This window comes from Charadrius vociferus, unplaced genomic scaffold, assembly GCF_000708025.1.
Source record: "Charadrius vociferus isolate BGI_N301 unplaced genomic scaffold, ASM70802v2 scaffold183, whole genome shotgun sequence".
Lineage (NCBI taxonomy): Eukaryota > Metazoa > Chordata > Aves > Charadriiformes > Charadriidae > Charadrius > Charadrius vociferus.
The window spans coordinates 329,010-350,610 of record NW_009648250.1 but is presented as its reverse complement, the minus strand read 5'-3'; the positions used below and the strand labels follow the sequence as shown (position 1 = coordinate 350,610).

Here is a 21,601-nt window from a genome sequence, read left to right as displayed (position 1 = left end):
CGTATGGTCTAAACTTCAGATTAAATATGAATGTTAATTGCAAGTACCAACTCCTTGCTTCAGTATCATAATGGTCTGCAAAATTATAATTCAAATATTTGAGGCTTTAGAAATCTCATTTCAGTTACTCAAAACTGATACACACTAAGTTCCACTCTAATTTTGTGAAAGCTAAGTTTACTAGAAACCAATTATTCAACCATGAAGAACACATATTAAAAGCTACAATACATCAAGAATGGCTATGTACAAAGTAAAAAATAAAAAATAAAAATCAACATGTAAATCGGGATTTGTGGCCAAATCAGCCTCTAATGGAATCAGTTTAGATGCAGGCAGCTAGTAGTGTAGTGTTGGGGTTTACTTACATTCTTTTTGAATGCTAAGAGTCAGAACATATTCTCCATTTTGCAGCTCACAAGAGAATTAACGATTTCAGGTTTCAAAAGGGTGTCTTTTGGGAACTGAAGTGTCTTAACACATTTACTTAGGTGCAAGACAATAAATACTGAAAATTACCTAGGAAAAATTTCTATTGGATAATACTGTTGTAATTTTAAGACTGGGTGGAGTCTGTCATGACAATCCATGAAATTTTGGTATAACCAGAAACTAATAAAATTCAAGTACCTGCAGGGAACAAGACTCTACATTCTACTTGTCTTGGAATAGCCTTGACTGGTAACTTAACTGCTAAGCCTAACTATTGGCCTTTTTATTTATTTATTTAACAGCTAAAGGTGGACATACGTTATCCTTTGAGGATATATTAAATGTCTAGAAATCCCTTCACTTTTCCTTCCCACGTTTGCTATCTAAGATTCTTTAGAATAAGTTTGCTCAAGGTATTCTGGAACACTTGAAATACTTAAAATTACTGTTTTAAGACTTCTGGAATAAAAGCACACAAGCAAAAACCCAGCTTGTTAGAAATCTGATAGAATTCTAGCAAGACAACAGTTTATCCCAAAGAAGAAGAAGAATATAAACATTATGAAACTATTCTTCAATCATGAGACAGGAAAAAAAAAAAGGCATGAATTTAGGTCTCTGATCCTGAAAAAAAAAAAATTGATTTAAATAGTTTAAATGATACTGTCATAAAATGTTTGCAGGGTCAAAACTTTTGTTATTTACATTCTAAATGAACAAGATTTTTATTCTTTTTAAGTGTGATGTATTGACTTCTGAATTCCACAGAATATCATTATAACACCTGGAGCGTTTTGTAATCCATTCAAAATAAAGAAAAAAATAAAACTAAAATCAAAATTTTAAAATAACAAGTACTGAATGGATAGAAGTTGTGCAATTTATCAGTGTCAAAATATCCTTCAGGCTATAATCTTATAAACGCTTAAGTACTTAATTTTATGTGTGCACAGACCCACTGAAGTTACTTTCCTCAACATATTGAAGCATGCTTAGCTTGGAGAAAATCTGAGGCCATATGAATTAAAATATTTTTGCATGTTAGGTATGTAGCATAATGACTTCAAAAAACACTTTCAAACTTTGATTAAAACTGCAATTCTATATTAATACTGAAACAGTTGCACTTTTTTTCTTTTAATAAGGCACTGTACACCAGCAACTTTGAGAATAAAACCACCTGTTCTGATTTCTGAATTAGAAAGCAGAATTCAAACTTTATGACCTCTTCTCTGAAAGCTCTGCTATTTTAAAATTAGATGAAAAATTCCAGATGAAATTAGAATTGAAAGCATACACACACCTGATGAACTCCCAAGATATCCACAAAAAAAAAAGAAAATATACATACACAAGGACAGGGCAGAGCCAGGTCCAGTAACTGTTTCTGCCTACTCAGCACATTGAAATATAATAGATATTTGCAGATAACTGTTGCAGACATTTATTGTTGCAATTTAGAGATGAGAAGTACCACACAATAAAATGTGTGTGACACTAGTGTTTTTACACAGGCAGTATTTTAGTTTAAATTCCTAAATGAAAACTTTCAACAAGACTACTATAGTAGACTGCTGCAACATACCAGGTAGTAAAATCGGCAAGTCACACTCAAAAAGGAAAATATGCTGAAAAATATTACTACTCTTAAAAACTCACCTGTGCACTAAATTTATGAGGTTGGGGGAGGGGCAGAAATGACTGCATGCTTTCCAACAGCTCACCTAACCACTAGAGAGCAGCTTGACATTTAAATAAGCTCTTCTCTCTACCCCACAATAAAATATGCTTTGCATCAGGGAAGCAAGTTGTTTCTCCTGAACATATGTAAAATTTCTATTTACAAATGGTCTCATGAACTGTTTTCACCTTCCTTCAACCAGATGGCTAATTTTAGTTGATCAGTGTATGTCCCCTTACAGCTTTTCAAAGGTACTGCAAACACTGGTTACTTGGCTGGAATCCATTGCTGATCATTTTTGCTGCACTTAAAACTACCCTGTATGTCTCCTCATGCAAAGTAAATTCTTGAAAGTTTTTTTTCCCTACCTATATCAGGTAAAAAGGGCTAATAAATAAAACAAGAAGTAGGTTATCCAATCTATCCAAAAAGCAGACACTGTTTATTTAAGTGGGCTTACCCTCCTCTCTCTCTCCCTCCAGTTACTAAATTTTATAACAACAAAATTAGTACGTACTTCAGGAGCTTAGCAAAAAAAAAAAAAAAAAACCAACAACAAAAAAGAAAATACCAACAACCAAACCCACAACAAAACCAACCCCCAAAACCTCACTATACCCTTTTTCCTAATAAACACAGGATAGAAATAATAAACTTGATTAAATTCAGCAACAGATGCAGAAAAGTCACAGCAAAGGTAATGCTATTAACCCATACTGTTGTGTATAACCATAGGCAAGAAGATATGAATTAAATATTGATCATAAGGCTTAATTTTGTATACCTGTTTTTTGTCAGTGTTGTGTCTTATGCTTTAAAAAAAGAAATGCCATTTTAAATCCATGAAAGCTCTGTCAAAGCATTTTCCAATAAATGTTCCTTAAATGAGCTCTGTAATTGAACTTGTTCTTTAAATGCTTGTTCCTTAAATGAGTTCTGTAATTGCTGAAATTTTTTCCAGACTTCAAACCATTTCAGAAGTCTGGTTTATAGATTAAGCCTCCCAGGCCCAGCTGATTTTTAATTACAAACAGAAATACTGCAACTATTATTTTAAAAGAACAAAGAAATATCCAGTAAATTCCTAGAATTTCCACATTATCATATTTGCCAGCTGCCATATAGGACCATATCTATGCTTTTCACAGTTCAGATTTTTCTTTTTAAGTCAGTCATATCCCAGAGAATATAAAGCAGACAATTATACAGATATTCACTTTTAAACTCATAAATAAGTCTCAGATTGCTACTTTAAATGCTTCAAGGCCAGACAAAAGAAACACACCCATACAAAACAGACCAGTTAAATTAGATGTAAAGCTAAGATCTCAATAGCAGCTATTCCATATCACTCTAGTAGGAAACCAAAGTTAAGGTTTACATATAAAGCACGATAGAAAGTATGGACAGATATAAAGGGCATCAAATCAGGCAATCAATTTCTTTTCAGTAAAGCTGACTACACTGCTACAGTACCTGAACAAGAATCACTGGTGTATTAAACATTGTTCCTAACATGTCAAATGTAGATGATATAAGAATGAGCTATAAACAAACTGCATTAGCAGTGCACTGAAGTTTTGTCTGCCTCTGTGTTCAGGGATTGCTGGGATATTTGCTTCTCTGTTGTTACATATAAGATTTGATATATGCATCCAGCAGAATGGAAGATCAGACAATGCACCTTTTATTAGGGTTGGAACGTGGTGAGGTTTGTGACTGCCTTGTGGGACAAAGGGTCCCCACGCTACAGCACAGCACTGCGAAAGCGTTAAAATGTTTTATGTTGTATGTGACTCAAATTGGATCAGAAGAACAGGTGCAGCTGTTGTGCAGGCTTCTTTAAAAAACAAACAAAACCCATCCCTTTCTATCACCAGAAGTTACACAACTTAAACAGAAGGAAACCCATCCCTCTAAAACTTGGATTTCCAAAGAAAAATTATAGTTAAAAGTAATTTTTCCAACCATCTCAAATTAAATTTCTTTAGCTATCAAGGATATTGAAGTATTTAGCATATTAATCACAAACCAAACTATGTTCTTTCAAAAGAAATTAAAAAAGAAAACCCATCTAGCTGGCATAATCAAAATGTATTTTGGCTGCTTTACTCACTTCCCCTCCAAGGAAACAGGATCAGGCTAATGACATTCTACCCATTATTTAGTAATGATATTTTAAACTGGTTTAGCTAGACAGCATAGATTACACTCTTCCAGTCTACTCAAATTCTGAAGATAAATAATTGCTCAGCTCTACATATCAGCTCAAATTCTTGATAGCATTTACATTACATAAAGAATCCTGTTCATCATCTCTAGTTATATCAAAACCTCCTGTGATTTCCTGAAATGAGCAAGATTTTTAAGTGTTCTCATCTCACAGCAATAAATATTCATTCAACAATCTGTCAGATACCCAACTTCAAAAGGCAACTGGCTTGGAGGCAAATACATGTTAATTACGGCTTTTGAATTCTTCACCAACTGAAACTGGAGAGCTATACTTCCAAACAGATTTTACTGATTTTCTTTTCCTTGTTCTTAAAGAGAAGAAATAGGGGAAAAAAGGCAGAACACAAAGATCAAGAAGTGTAAGAGTATTATAGTATAATACGAATACAATGCTACAATAAAAATAACCTGGCCTAAAATAGCTGGACTTGCAGTCCAGCAGATCAACGTTACATTATATAATGTGTTCTAAAGTAATTGGACTAAGTTGGCAAGTATGATGTAAAACCAACAAGAACTGTTTTTCTTTGGGGAAAAAGTTCATTTACAGTCTATCATTTGACTGTTTCTCAGAAACAAGCACATTTATCCTTTTTAAGGCAGTATCAGGAATACATTTACACTGGTAATTAAAAGCAGTTCAAAACACAGAGTATTTAACTTATTCCATATCCAAGCAACAGGAAGATAGAGAAGTTTTAAAATTATTATTTTTACCTTTTCTAGCTTTTTAGCCTCAATATGTCGCAGCACCTGTTCCCTCCAGTCGTGAGGGACTTTAGTTTTTCCTGGAGGGTCTAATAAAGAGTGTTCAGAGTTAACCCTTGAGTTGGACCTCTTTGAAGGGCTAGTCCGTGAGTAATTGAAATCACTAACTGACATAGTTCTTTCCGGTATTTCATTCACCGACTGCCGAGCACTCTGTGGTCGGGCAACATTTGGACCGTCAATGCTATAGGTCCTGGCAGAAAGAGGTCTCTGTTGCCCAGACATTACTGGTGGAGCTCTTCCCATTGAATGCAAATCCCTGTATGTTAAATAGTCACCTTCAAGAACCTGCGTCCGCCTTGAAGGTCCAGTATCCCCAACATTTATAGAAGCTGTAGAAGAGACACTGCTCTGCCTTTGAAGAGTGTGTCTGGTTGCTCCTGGGAGCAGTCTATCATTCAGTGGAACAGCCCACATATCTTTATGTCTCCCAGCCATCCGTTGATGAGTGTTATACACAGTGCTAGCACGGACATTGTTATGATTCGAGAAATTCATATTGACGGAATGCTTTATATAGCTGGGGGTTTCTGTACTGTCAGACCTAAGCAGACGTGAAGGAGGTAAGCTGCCTTGCTCCACTTGGGTGTTTTGTTTCTGGGGCCACAAGGTGTCTTTTGCTGTTGCACTGCTGCTGTACTGAATATTATACTGGGGAGCGCAGAACATCTGTGCACCGCTTGTCACTGATCCTCTCACTACATTAGCACCTTCAGGATTGTGATTCGAGTCAAACTTGAACACAGTTTTTGCAGAAGATACTAAATCAGATGATGATGAGGACCCAGGAAAAACCTGCAAAGGCTGATCATACAGAAGAGTAGCAGATTTACTTCGGACTATGTTTTTTCCATCTGCACTACCAGATGCTGATTTTACCGCTGAGTTTGGCTGTTGAGATCCATTCTCACTGACAATATCATAGATTTTCGGACCACCAGTGTCCATACTGGTGATGCTGTGAGATTTCATCACAGGACCGCTTCTCTGTGGGGACAAATCTTCAGTGCTCCTTGAAACAGACAGCTCAGCAGAATCACCATCAACTGTAGTGCTTCTCATTAGTTTGTCTTTACTGGGAGACGGTACTGCTTCCTCAGGATGTCCATTTACTTTATTTACAGGATATTTATCTCCGTTTTCCACATGCTCACTTTCTTCTGGCGTGTTGTTATTCAAAAAGCCCTTTACTGAAATTATTTCCCGTGTTTGTAATGTTTCTACAGGAACTGGCCCTGTCTCTTCACTAACTAGTTTATTGATATTCATGTTTATTTGATCTAATTTGTGAAACTCCTCCATAGGAGTGCTTAGATCAACACTTTTTCCTACCAGGCCTAATCTTTCTTCAATGCTTAATTCATATTCAGACAAATTTGTAATCTTCTCTTGCACATTTATTTTTTCTTCCACTGTAATGCTCAATTCACCTCCATTTTGCAAAAGATTATTCAAATTTTCATCTTCTCGTCTGGAAAAAAAGATGTCTCTTAGAAGAAATTCCAAAAGGAACCAACATATTCCTTTAAGAACTGCTTTAGAAAAAATAATCATTGACATGCTACACAGCCATACTGTGCACAGAAAATGGGACAAAGACCAATATAAAACCAGACTTATGATTTGCTATCTTACCATTACAGAAATGTATTATATAGAGGGCTCATTTGGCAACGTTTGAGTCATCTGATTTCAGAAGTTTGTTTAAATTCAACAGGAATTATTAAAGACAGTTTAAAAGTGTCAACAAATACAAAGTGACAATAACTCAATTTTTTTTTTTTTTTTTAATCAAATACCTGCAAGTTCCATGACAATTTTAGACAAATGTCTTGTTTCTATTTGCAATTTTTTAAAACAATAGCACCTTCTAACTAAAACCTCAAAAAGAGTAGCAACACGTACGGCCATTCTTTATAGGTTTCTAAAAGCCTTTTATAGTTATGTTAGTAATCTAACTGATCTTCAAAATTATGCAAATAAAAACATAGAGCTTTTAAAATTGTGTATTGAAGTATTTTTCAGGGATAACAAATTATAAGGATGAAATTATTATACCCTATTATTAAAACAGATAAAAACCATGTCCTGTATACCAAAATTAGCCTCTGAATTTTACTGTACTTTTTTTTTTAAAAAAAAAAGAACTATTCCATTATTTAACCTTATTTTAAAACATTAAATTTTAAATTATTCCACGAATGATAAATTAATGAACTAAAGGAATGGACACATAATATGAAAATTTAAGTAACATTTTGCTATTGTATTTGTTCAGTGGTATACAGTATCTTACAAACCTGATCTTGGATAGAACAGCAGCATGTGTTTCTTTGTCTGGAGAACAGAGAGAAATATCTTGGCTACTATCAGTATTTAAGGAAACAGAATCTGACATTCGAGAAGGAGAGGAACAGTTGCTGTTATTTTGATTGCTATTGTGGGTAGCTTCATCTGATAAGGAATCAGCATCCTTCAAATCATCTGAAATAAAAATTTGCCAGTTTAGTTACAGACACATACATCTGTCTGGTAGCTGTTAAACGTGTGTGTGACACAGTATTTAGAAATTGTCTCTTGTCCTACAGTATATCTTACTGCTGGAAACTAAAACATAAGCTAACACCTTTGCAAATGTCAGTTAAACTTGCAGAAGACTGTTGGCAATAGTTCCGATTTTTTAAATACTTGGCTCAATGTAAACAGCCCTCACCTGTTAATGAAATTTAACCTGTTGCTTTATTCCAAGTTTCCTTGGAATAAGCTAGTGCTACGTTATATTTCCCGAAAATATCTTTCAGGTCGTATTTCTGGTTTTGCAATGATTTAAGGTTTTGAATTACATGAGTCTGTTAGCCCTATGAAAATGAAGTACACTGCTTCACATGCAGTATTTTGAAAGTGTACATAGTTCCAGATCTTGAATATTATATCATTTTTAAATAGCTATTTATTAGACCAAGCACTCTGGAAAGACCTAGATCACTGGATAAGTTGCATAGTTTCATAAATGTGAAAAAACAGGAAAGAAAAATGTTCTTCTGCAGAGTTGGAATCCAATGCATTCCCATGCTTTGCAGATCACATAGGACAACATTTTCAAAGTAAATTACACCTGCACACATTGATTCTTGCATAATGTGTGCATAATTACAAACTATATACATATAAAAATAACTTCTTTGTGGGACTTGAAGCCAGCCAGGATTTTGATATAAGCATACAAGTACATTTAAATTTTTGCTTCAGTTACAGGTGCCAAAAGCATAAATTTTGTGAAACTAATGTCTAGAAAGAAGTTTGGACTTAGTACTTTAGTCAGGCATAAAAACCCAAGACAGCACTGATAAACATCAACCTTTTCACCTGCACGTGATCCTCAGCAGACTCTTCCTGCTACCTCCATGTTGTTTTCCTTCATCCCCACTAAGTATCACACTTTTACATCTAATGGGCAGAAGAGCCTTTTGTCCTGGAAAGTACTGGACTAGGATACCAAACATAGCAAAATACAGTTTGCTCTCCAAGTTTTAAATTATGTTTTCTCTGAATCCTAGGTCATTCCTTACTCTTAAGAAAATGGTTACCCAGACCAAAATTATCCTTTGGAGAATATAAAACTTAGGTACAAAAACAATGTTCTGAAGTTTCCTGTTAGAGGAAAGAAATAAAATAGAGGAGCAAAGTGACTCTGGAGAAAGAGAAGTTTATTCTTAAACCTTAGGAAGAGAGCGCAGCTTTTCTGAGAAATTTAAAGAAGTGGTATTGCTGCCTACAGCAGCAATAATCCACAAAATCTGGGGGAGGGGGAAAATACAGAATATTTCCAAGATAAATACCACCTTCTGCAATTCTTTTCTTAAGCATATCAACAGTATGTTCAAGCTAACAGTCCCACAAAGCACACACATCTCCTTTCTCCCTCTGCTTTTAAACTGATGACAAGAATCAAGAAAATTAGGATGTCAGCACAGCGCTCTCTACCACACACTCAAGTATAAGATATTGCAGAATTTTTTCTCTGCCCTCATTGCTTAAGCAGAGAATTGACCGTCTTTCTTTTAAAGCATACAAATTAAATCTATTTTCACATAATTTAATTGGAAAAACTAACCAGTGGAAAAATTATCAGAATAACACAACGCTTCTATTGCTTTTTATGGTATCTAACCTTTTTTGTTATTGCTAAGAGCTACCACTTTTGGTTGGTTTATGGAGGTTTCTATCAGCGGTGGTCGCATTTCTGCCATTTTCATCTCTTCATCAGAGGATAGTTCTTCTGACTCCTGCTAGAGAAAAAACAGCTTTATGCTGTGCAGTTTAAAGAACTGCTTAAAGGTTAAGTAAATGCTATCTAAACTGTCACCCACTGAACGATAAAGGAGAAAAAAATTAAACAAGCAACATAAAACATAGGCATAACATAACAACTGTCTAGTGCATTTGTAGTGCAAGTCATTTGAATTTAGCAATACTTGCCGCTGAATTATTTCAAGAAGCAACACACACAGACTTGTACTGTCACTGATGAACTCTATGGGAACAACACTCAAACCTGTAACTTCAGCTTCAAAAACCTGCTTGGAGCAAGCAGATGCAGCCTCTGTTCCACCATTGGAGACAACCTCCAGTCGAGCCCAAGTAGGAAAGCTATCACTGAACCAGCAAACAACCCAGACTGACTAGCTGGGTATTGGTTTTGCAGAAAAGAGCTCAAACTGAAACAGCTATCAAGTAGTATGATCAAGACAATGTTAAGAATGGAGACCTATGCTGTGAGAAAAGACTGAATGGGCTCGGCTTGCCTAGTCTAGCAAAAAAAGAGCAACTTGGGTTTGTATCTTTAAAATTACATTGGAGGTAAATTCCAGAAGGAAGAAAATTTATTTAACTTCAAGAACAATGGCAGAGGCATAAAGTGAAGCTGAATACATTTAAGCTAGAAATCACTAGTTCCTAACCATAAGATGGAGCTCAGTGCATTTCTGAGAGCGCTTAACTAACAAAGCTGCTGCAAAAGTAGTCATGTGACTGATTCAGTATCCTACTGCCAGCCCTATATTCCTATCATCTTCAAAATCCAATTGTTTCCAGTAATATTTTGAAGGAAAAAAAAGTTCCTTCCCCAAAGTGGAAATTTCTTGCGAGTAAACATGCTTCCTATTGCAAATGCTACAAAATCCATGTTGCAGACTGCTAAAATAGTCTGTAAATGTTCACTTTTTTTCTTAAAGGTTTCAGAACATTTAATGTGTGGAACCTACTGGAGCACCACCTTTCCCATGATACTAACTACCTGGCCCGTTCTTTGGACTGCAGGGACGACAAACCTGACTGAGATGTAACAAACCAGCTATTATAGTCTTCATTAAAAATAAAAATCCATCGTTTTTCTCTGCAATCGGAACAGACAACCTCTTCACTGCCTCTACCACGTTGCCTTTGCTCTTGGATGTGACATACAACAAACGTAATCAATGTTGAAATGAAAAACTTACACACAGTCAAAGTTTAGATATCTGAATTCAACTGCAATAGAGTTACCAGCAGGTTATTACATGGAAGGAAGGAATTCACTATCCCCGATTACCTACGCACTGCTGCCTCATTTACTTACTGGCATACAGCCAGCTATATACAGCTGTCACTATAGTTAGACAACTAATTTTATTTTCTGAAATTGTTTTTAAACTAAAGAACAATGTCAAAACCAGTATTTTCAGAAAGCACGTAGAAGACAGAACACACTAGTGGGGAAATAGCCAGCAACAGCCACAAACGCTTGTTACAAAGTCTCTTCAGCAAAAGTATGATATTTGCATGTTGCATGGCTTACACAACACAGGCAAAAATAATCTGCTTGTGAAACTATGAAAAAAGTATTTTAAAGTTGTGACTGGCACCTGATTAAGTGACAAGTTCCAAAATTTGTCATAAGTCTGAAACATTTTAAATAAGTGAATACATGGTGTTTGTCAGAGAGATGTGCAAAGAGATTAGAAGTTTAAAATCTCTGACTCTTTATAAGAGGTAAATACAATCCAAGTCATATTCATGACATCTTACTAATAAACAGAGAGAAACACATATTTTTAAACTCACCTTTCACTTTTCATTTGAAATGAATATGCATAGTCACTTGGATGTACAAGTTTTTGATTGCTCCCACTAATCAGATAGTTTGTCATTTCAGTGACAATTAAAATTGATTATTTAATGAAGAACTGACAATCAAGCAAAACCTGGAAAATTCTAACTAAGTTTCACAGTTTGATACTTAGGTCAACTTTTAATCAAGTTTGCCTTATTTTTCTTTAAATGCGTGTACCTTTCATGATGTACTTTTTACTAGCTATTTCAACTTTTACTCAATATAATCTGAAGTACAGAAAAATACCGCATTGCAAACCATCTGTACTCACAGCACTTATGGATGGTAATTTTCTGCTATTGTCAACATAAATTTTCGTCTCCCAGAGTAACAAATTCAATACAACACCAGCACAATTCTTTGACCACTATGATGTTCATTGCAATGCCATACCTCAAGCGTGTCTTCATGGTTGACAATTGTTTTTGTGCTTTGCGAGGTTTTAACAAGTGCAGTCATCTGTGGATTTGCAGTGCTGTGCTCGGCTTCTGGTTCAATAGGCTTCTGCACAGAGCTTCCTGAATATTGCTTTCTCTCATCTGCTTTGTTCTTTATTGAAGCAGTTTCTGAAGTCTACAGGATTAAGAACATTAGCAGAAAAAACATCCTGAAAGGTTTTCAGTAGCATGATATTTAGAGTCAACAATACATATTTTGGGAAACTATGAAATGGAAAATCTGAGCTTTGAAATAATAAAGTATGAAATGCACTAGGTATGAAATGCAGAGAAATCTGCAGATTACAGATGTACGGTCCCTACCCTTTGTCAATTTGACTCTCTTCCTTATTGGGGTCAATTTGTACCATTAAATTTCCAGTTAAATAAAAAAAAAGGCCAAGAATATCTACAATGAGACATGTCAGCACCAAACATTAGTCCTATCACGCTACACCAGCCTGCTAGAGACTTCTGACTCCTGTGCCAACTTGCTATGATTGCCTTCCCAACTTATCATGTAAAACCTCCAGTCACGAGGGCAGCAGTAAGATGCTTAGATATTATCCTGAGTTTCATTGTGAAGTCTGGTGGATAAGAGGATCAGAGGATGACAAAGAGGCCATCCTCCAGAAACTGAAGAAGCCATCTCCTTAACACACCCATAGTTTGTATTCGGCTGAGAATCAAATCGCTTTCCTTGTTCTTAGTGTCACAGGAAAATTGCTACTGCAAACCAGACATTTATTACAAATTTTTTAGGTGGTGAAGAAGTAAATTCTTTTCTTTAATCTGACAATTTTTCTGCTGAAGCATTAGTGGGGAGGGAGGAGAGAATTAAAAGGAACCAATGACACTGTAGATTTTTGGAAGTTCTTGCAAAGTCAGGAGAGAATACTATATCTAACCTTTACCCCCACATCTTTTACAGAAACTGTCTGGCTTTCTCGTTTTGACTCCTTGGCAATATCTTCAGTAGATTCTTCATCCTTTAGCCTATGCACAATTGTCTGGACTGTTTTGACCATATTCTTCAGTTCATCAGGGTATGGAGTTGGATATCTCTTCAGGTTGCCTTCCTGTATAACAAAAGCAATAGTGTTCTACATTTAATTAAACTCCATAATTTAAACATCAACTTTAAAACAGACAATGAATTAGGACAAAGCACTGAACAATCCAGGACCTCCACTTTGCTGGTCAAGTCTATGTGCATGGATACAGACTTAAGTTTAAAAAACCCAGCAAGATTATGAATTGCTTCCTGCTGCCCTGCCCTCCCCCCCCCTCCCCCCCGCAATGTGTTCATTGATTGCAAGCAGGAAGAATTATGGCAACTGTAATTTATTTAAAGAAAAAACAGGATTAATCAGTGCTTTCCCACTATCCTTCTCCATGGCACCACCAGTCAGGCAGTCTCGTAGTTATGCCCTACATTGCTTTCCATCAGCTGGGTTTTTCTCTTGTGCTCCACTTTAAGTGATTTAGTGAAAAAAAAAAAAACACCATGGTGTTTCATCCTGTTAGATAGTCTTACACTCTTTAATAACTGAAGACTTGATTTCTTCAGCAGAGCAAAATCCACAGCCAAAGTAAGGAAAAGGATGGGATTCAGGGGTGCGGATATAAGGGAGGGAAGCACCAAATATTAAAAGAAAAACTCAGTACTAACCCGAGGTGGTGCCTCTCTCTCATCTTTGTCTTCGTCACACTCAAATGCCACCTGAGCACGCTGTTTCCGCTGTTCCTCCCACAGAGATGGATTGAAACTTTCATTATCAGATATGAACATAACTAAAAAAAAAGACAGACTCTCATAAGAATAGGATACATTATACGAAATAAAAATCCTCTTTTTCTTTCTCTTGGATGGGATTGGTCTGCTTTTGTATGCATTCTTAAAAGATAAGAGGCTAGCACCACCATTAGTTGAAGAATAGCTGCACTGCCACTGCTTTATGAACTTGGATATATTTTTATGATAGTAAAATCCTTTTCTTTTCATTAAATTAAAAACCTTCATACAGCCCACTGTACACTAGTCTTAATACTTACACTTGAACATTTTCAGCAGAACTCTCTGCTGCAAAGTATTGTATATGTATTATATATATGTATACATATGAAAATGTGTATGCATTTATATAAATGTAAATAATAAAGATTTATACAGCCTGATTTCAGTGAGGTGGTCTCATTAAGCACTAAGAGCATTCACGTGATTTCATTTAATGAAAATTTAAAAATGAAGAATAAGAATGACTTAGTGACAAAACCCTGCATTAATCCTGAAAAAATCCTGCACTAATCCTGAAAAAAAACTAAAGCATCTAATGCTTAAGGTAAACACACGATTTTGCAGAAGTTGTACAAATGACAGGAGCTTTACCAAGTATTTCTTGCTTAATTTTACAAGAGATAATAAAAATCTTTTGGGTGCCCACTGTCTTATGCTAGCATGTCTCCATGCCTTTTGTTACATCAGCCAGGTTCTACTTTAGCATGCCAAATAGTCTAATAAATCTGCCACCACTGCCCCAGCAAATGTATATTCATCGCTAGCAATGCCAAGACTATTCATATTAACTACTTCTATACCTGAAATAGAAAAATACTCAATTATAGGCCTCAACAAATGCATTGGAATATTTGTTACTCTGTGTTTATTGGATAAACTTAAAATTTTAACACATCTGAAAATATTCTAATAGACTTCACTATCACTGAAATCATTCCTGACCAAAAAAAGAACTTGATAAAAGAATCATCTGGAATGACCACCTCAGAGGCATGTATGCTGTCAACTTAAGCCAAACAAGCAGCCCTTTCCTCGTTTACAGAAAGAAACCCTGGCACCTAGATAAAAAAAGTTCAAACAGAGAAAATGCTTCCAGGAATGATCTAGAACTTCACTGAATCTCCAAACGATTTTATAATTCTTGCATTCTATCAGAGGTATTGCAGATGCATTATCTGCATTAGAAGGCACTAAAAGTGATGTACAATGTACTTTTTTTGCCGGTATTTTTGATTACTCCTCTCTCAGTGTACTAGACACTTGTGCCATGGAACAGCAAATGTTGCCACTTGTCAGCTTTCAATTATCTCCATTGATATGTGCCCCCCTCCATTTCTGTTAAAGCAGCACAAGCTTTTTTCTTTTGCCTGCAGGAGAAAGAAAGTGAAGAAATAAAGAGATCTAACTCTCTTTCCCTTTTTTTTGACGACGTTACTCATTTAATGTTACTTATTTTCCTAACTATTTACAAGTGTGCAGAAATAACTTTCTGGCACATCTTAATACTTTGGGCCTAAACTTTTATAAAACAGTTCAAACTAAATGTGAGCAATACGCTTTTTTTCCGGACTGATTTTTTTTTTTTTTAATTTTAAAATAAAGCACAGAATGCTATATACTTTTCCAAAAATGTGTACTTGGTAATGGAGGAAACTTTTTGTCTAACATTCCGTTAAAATAGTCAGTCTGAAGCAGACACCTGCTAAGGAGAACTTCACCCCAAACCATTAAGTTCTGCTGGAATGAAACGGGGTGTCACACTGTGAAGTGGCAACCATCGCAGAACATGACCCCACCAGTCCGTTCCTCACCTCGCTCACTGAAACAGTTTCACCTAGAATTTACCAATATGTAGGTCACGTTTAGTGACTGTTTTTATTCTTCAGATGTAACTCTTCATCGCTTAGGATTTTACTTCAAATTTCTATTTAAGTATTATCTAGTGAAAATCATATTAGCTGAACAGTCTTCCCACTATTATTTTCGAAAGTGAGCATTCTGACAGGGTATTTCAGAAATTCTTACCATCCTCAGTCCTTGGTTGCTGGGGGAACATGTAATTAGTAAGCACTGCTTTCTGTGTGTCAGGGTCAGCTTCTTTTTGAAGAGGGATAAGTGGTTTAGACTAGGAAGCAAATAAAAGAAGGATATGTTATGAGAATATATATGTAAAAAAGTAAATATGATCTACATATCACAGAACATGCCTGTCCTATTTCTTTGAAGACTACTCTTGTCTTGTTTTAAATAATTTCTCCTCTGAATAATTTTCACAGAATGAAGTTATTAACATGTTGATTGATGACTGGCTTTGACTGAGAACTGAAACTCAGTAACAGCTTTAAGAGCAAAGCAAACACTGGATATTCAAAATATAACCCAGTTTCTTGCTAGGACTTATTACTATCCCAAAGCAGGCTGATCTGGAATACACAGAAATATCTGGCCATTTAAAGCTGCAGACAAGGATATAAAGAGAAAAATTTTTACTCAGTTTTTCATATTAACACCAGATTGAATATCCCCTACCCTTTACAAAGAAAGGCAGGGGATTTTTTAAATTACTGTATTAGTAAAAGGGCTTTCATTATACTACATCTGAGGCTAGTGGATTTCTGGAGGCCCTGTACACCTTAATGCCATTTAGGAAATCAGCATAGTACAGAGGGCTTCAATACACAGCAAAAATACAAGCCACACGCACATGAGTTACTGCTTAATAGCTTGAAACTTGGGCAGTCACAGAGTTCAAAAGGGTGGCAAGAAACCTAGCTCAAAAAAAAGGCATGCGACGTTTCCCCAACAGTATAGTTGTGGAAGAAACAGCATGCTACACATTCAAGTACTAGCTTATCAAGCACTAACTCTCGTCTGTAAACAAGCCTGAACTGAGAAAAACAAAAACAAAACACCCCAACATCTGTCAAATGGTATTTCCTAACAGCACATAACTTTGCTAGAAGCACGGAAGTCTCCAAAGACAGGTAGGCTCGGCGATGTTTATTTCAGGAGAACCAACACAGTAATGTCAAGGAAGTACTCATATATATACACAGTACCAGGTCTCACAATTTAACAGATGGCTCTGTACTTGTCAATTCCATTAGGAAGAAAGTCAACAATCATTTATTTTTAGTTTTAAAAAAGTTCACCTGATTGTCTGATAGCCACATAGCAGTGAGCTGTTGCAGTTTTGTAAAGGTAAACGGCAAATTCTTCAGTCTGTGAATTACAACAAGAATTTACGTAAGTACATTTACCAATACTTTTAAGACTGTTAAGAAGCAATCCTGCATTAGCCTGTAAAAATGTTTAAAAAGGACATTTACAGATATAGTTAAATTAATAATCATTTACAGTTGAAAGGCAACAGCATTTAATTTAGATTCAAAGCTATACCTGGAATTCAAAAAAGCAAACAAAAAACCTGGCCAGTTTAGCAAGCAGCATAAAAAATGACAATGGAACTTAAATTTAACTCTGTTCAGTGACTTGAATACAATTTTGAAGACAATTAACCTGAATTAATTAATCTGAATCCTCAGCATTTTATCCTTCACTATACATGCACGTCGATTAAGAAAAAAGTGCAACACCTGAAAACAGTTGTTTTTTTCCCAAAGTAGGCGTGTGGGAAACGGGCTACCCTGGATAATGGAAGCTCTGGCATTACCGGATAAACCAAGCTACGGATGGAGTACAGAGAAGCTGGACTGGCAGAACAGGAGGGAGAGCTCAGACTTCTCTGTCCCAATATATTTCAATACTACCAGCTGGCATTTCCCAAAAGAGAAATGTTTTATCAGTTTTTAATGACCAGCTCTAATAAAAACAACTCTCTTTGCCCCCCTTCCCCAGTGTACTTAAGCGCTTTATACTGTGATACTGTTTTGTGTCCTCCATATGCAATACAGGAAGCTATTAACTTTTAAGTAAGAAAAGTTTTATGAAAATAACTAAACTAATTCCCCAGAAAAATACATGCTAACAATCATGAACATATTGAAGCTGTACTTCAATGCATGTGCCACATGCCAAATCATTAAAATAAAGACAGCTCAATACGATGCAACAGCAAGATCCAGAATACAGTAATACGTTAAATACATGCATCTCCGTCAGCTTCTAAGCTGCGCGTGAGATAAGGAAAGGCAGCATAATATATTCATAACAATACATCTACATTATTATTGTATTTTATACAACTTCTACTTGAATAAATGCATCCACAAACCTATTGTCGCTCAGATTGATGACTTTTAATTTCTGCATATCACCCATTTCTTCAGGGAGAAATTCAAGCTTATTAGAATGCAGAAACAACACTGTTACATGCTTCCAGTTTCCAATCTGAGAAAAAACGCGAAGAATTAATTCATCTTCACAACTCTAAATATGCAAATTTTTACTGTTTTAAAACAGTTAGTATTACAGCTGGTTTTGGCCAAAAAGTATAGAGTTATTCTTATGTATTAAAACTTCTTTTAGTTTCAATACACTAGCAACAAATTTCCACTTCTTGATTAAAAAAATTCAGAATTTGAAAACTTCTCTGTTTGTGTACATCCTCCTTTAAAGACATACACAAAGAAAATCTACTCAAGAATTAACTTCTTATCCAAAAGTTGCACGGACTATATAGTTTAAAATACATTTAAAAATTAATTTTAGTTTTGTAATTAAATACATACCTCTGATGGCAGTTGTGTTAAAAAGTTATGATCTGCAGCAAATGTCCTTATATTAGAGAGCTGCCCAACAGATGAAGGCAATGTTTCAATCTCATTGAAACTACAGTCCAGTTCTTCTAATGATGTTAACCTGCAAAAAAAAATTACTCCTCTATACAGGTTAATTCATCCAACATTAATTGAATAATTTAATTTTAAATAAAGCTAATACCACTATTAATTACAAATCTCAAATAGCTAATACCACTATTAATTACAAATCTCAAATTTAATTAAAAATAAAACTCTGAAACCCAAGGGAATTCAAATCTAAGAAAAATCCTTTACTAGTTGCCTAAATTGTGTTTTGGGTTTTTTTTTGTTTGTTTGTTGGTTGATTGTGGGGTTTTTTGGTCTGGGGTTTTTTCTTGTTTGGTTTGCTGTTTTTCATCTCCTTTACACTGCCCTCATAAAACAGCATTCAGTGAAAACAGGGGAGTCAGCAACATCAAATGTTTATGTACTAGATGAAAATGTGCTAGTGCAAGGCACTGAAAACATGCAGAATGGGATAGAGCATAGCCTAACAGAAGTTGAGTGTAGTTTATGGACAAGAAAAGCATTGCAAGAGTCAGAAACAGTGAACCTAAGAATCTGGCAGTGAAGAAGTATTTTGTAAATTCTGACAACAAAAGATAACCTACATTAATCACAATGGGAGAAAAGAAATTGGAATAAACACACTTCATTTGTATAGCACTTAATTCTGAATCAATTATTTTTGCTGTCATTAGTGAATTTTAAATTAAATTGCTCAACGTGTAATGAACAGGTGAAAATTCTCCTTATGATATAAAAAGAGATAAATGTGTGTGTTTGGATTCACCTTTTACAAGCTTTTTGTCAGTGGTTCAATCATTTGCAATACTTACCACAGCCACAGTGATTGGTGGCTGCATTAGTAAGTGAGGAACATATGCCTTTTTATATCAAATAATACATAAAGAACATGTATCCTGCAAACTAGAAGATATGAAAGCACTTGCTTTCAATTTTATTAAGGCATTGACATGTAGAAGAAGTTAAATCAAGTAGGTGTAAAAAGTTTCAAGAGAGGAGCCATTGTAACAGAGAAGTGTGCAGAAAGGCAACTCAACCTTTTATTCAGGTGAAATACCTACCCTCCTATGGAGTCTGGCAAATAAATTAACTGGTTTTCATCAATTTTAAGCGTTGTTACCTTCTTCAGGGAACCTGTAATAAAATAAGTAAATCAAAAAGGACATTTGAGTTCATTAAGCTTAGTTTTAATTTTAAGCTTAGTTTTAATGGGCAAGCAACCACATTGTCTGTATTCCCTGACATGCCTATAAAGCTGTATACATAAGGAAATAAGCAGATGAGCTTATAGAACTAGTTTGCCAGCAAAGGGTGGTGGGTGGGGAGGAGAAGAAAAAAATTTTTTTCTTTTACTCTGTTACAGTCAACAGATTCTTATCCATTTACAAACTACTGTATAAAGTCAAGAACACTCACAGAATCACAGAATCACAGAATCACAGAATCACAGAATCACAGAATCACAGAATCACAGAATCACAGAATCACAGAATCACAGAATCACAGAATCACAGAATCACAGAATCACAGAATCACAGAATCACAGAATCACAGAATCACAGAATCACAGAATCACAGAATCACAGAATCACAGAATCACAGAATCACAGAATCACAGAATCACAGAATCACAGAATCACAGAATCAAAGAAGTTTTTTCGTGTGTTGGAACGGAACTTCCTATGTTCCAACTTGCACCCATTGCCCCTCGTCCTGTCACTAGGAACCACTGAGAAGAGTGTGGCTCCATCCTCCTTCAACCCACCCTTTAGATATTTGTAAGTAGTAATAAGGTCTCCCCTCAGCCTTCTCTTCTCCAGGCTAAAGAGTCCCAGCTCTCTCAGCCTTTCCCCATAAGGGAGATAACTCCAAAACAAATATAAATTTTCATCTACGCATTACAGTTTCATCCAGAACTGGCACTTTCAATCGTTGAAACTTAAATCTAAAATGGCATTTGTCTATTTTCAAGTGTTCTGTGTCTGAACTATAAGCTTTTAAGAACATGAATTAAAGTAAAATACAAACCAAGAGACTCTGGCAGTTGCTGAAGTGAATTGCTGGATAACAGCAGGTCTTGCAGGCTTTCACAACCTGAAATACCTTCTTCAACTACTTCAATGTTGTTTTTAGAAACATCCAAGTAGGTCAGCTGTTTCAAAGTGCCGATGAACTAAAAACAAGAGAAAATAATGCATTCTAGAAAGTGCAAGTTCAAAACAAAAAATCCAGCAGGTCTGACAACAAGTTGTCTCTCAAGTATAGTGCCAGACAAAAAGAGAAAACCTATTTATAGAGCTGAAACACAATTTTATTCAAAATACCCAAGCTTTACAATGAAGTATTTTGTGCAGATACAGACAGTTGATGTTTTTCCACACACACAGACACACTACAGTGATTCCGCTGGTCTCTAAAGTCAGTCTGCTGCAAATTCAACAGTTTGATCAATTACTGTGAATCAAGTAACTGAAGCTTTAGAACAAACTTCAGACAGAGATAGGTAACATAAGGGCATCATTAGGCCCCAGTAAAGCCTTTTAATGCTTATTTTTGTCTTTTGTGTAACACTGCATCTTATTTAACCTCAAAAAGAACAATGAATCCCTTATTATACTAAACTGAAGCAACAGGCCAAAATACAAGCTTGTATTACCCTTCCGTATAAACCAAGAACAAGCTTGAAGATTTGTGCACGCTACTAAAATCTTCACAGAGAAGATGCAATCACTTTCACAAATACAGTTTTACTTTTACTGTAAAGTAGAAATGTTCACTACATCCACTCAACTCTTCAAGGAAGAATTAGCTGAAGTGAGGAAAGATGGTAGAGAAGACTACTGATCGGGAAAGAAAGCCTCGTGTCAGAAGACTGCTAGGGATTTTAAGTCTGAAAACAGACCAGCTACTTCCCAAATTTCAAATATTCGTTTACTAGAACATAAGCACAGGTTCACAAGTACTGAAATAATACATCAGCCTGGACCCCATGTAATTTTGAGAGATGTCAGGAACCCAGACAAAGTCAAAAGGACATTTTCTCAGGAACTGGCTATGCTCCTGTATATGAGGCACCTGAACCGGAACTGCTTGCTTTACAGCCATGACCAGTAAAAATTCACACAACACATTTATCATGTAAATTTCCACTTGCTGTCTAACACAAAATAATCCCTTTCTGGAAGGACCAGTGAACCATAAATTTGATCTAGGATTTGTACCCCTTTCCTGAATTAGAACATAATTTTTAGATGAGAGGTATATAACTTTCAGTGAAAGGAAAGCTGTGTACTCGACTCTCATGACCAG

General features: G+C 35.6%; 1 protein-coding gene across 6 annotated transcripts in view; it reads right to left on the bottom strand.

The window, feature by feature from the left end:
• Positions 1–21,601, bottom strand: part of ERBB2IP (erbb2 interacting protein) — a 68,231-nt gene that overhangs the window by 10,894 nt on the left and 35,736 nt on the right. For 5 of the 6 annotated variants that reach the window (XM_009884221.1, XM_009884222.1, XM_009884223.1 and 2 more), the window contains exons 8-19: positions 20,321–20,465; positions 19,354–19,426; positions 18,194–18,323; positions 17,737–17,852; positions 16,655–16,724; positions 15,528–15,627; positions 13,377–13,498; positions 12,613–12,783; positions 11,661–11,840; positions 9,288–9,402; positions 7,417–7,600; positions 5,066–6,587 (exon numbers count right to left, since the gene is read on the bottom strand). In XM_009884221.1, coding sequence (XP_009882523.1) covers positions 5,066–6,587; positions 7,417–7,600; positions 9,288–9,402; positions 11,661–11,840; positions 12,613–12,783; positions 13,377–13,498; positions 15,528–15,627; positions 16,655–16,724; positions 17,737–17,852; positions 18,194–18,323; positions 19,354–19,426; positions 20,321–20,465 — 2,928 coding nt within the window. The remainder of the gene's footprint in view (positions 1–5,065; positions 6,588–7,416; positions 7,601–9,287; positions 9,403–11,660; positions 11,841–12,612; positions 12,784–13,376; positions 13,499–15,527; positions 15,628–16,654; positions 16,725–17,736; positions 17,853–18,193; positions 18,324–19,353; positions 19,427–20,320; positions 20,466–21,601) is intronic. The other variant, XM_009884224.1, reaches the window with a different exon arrangement.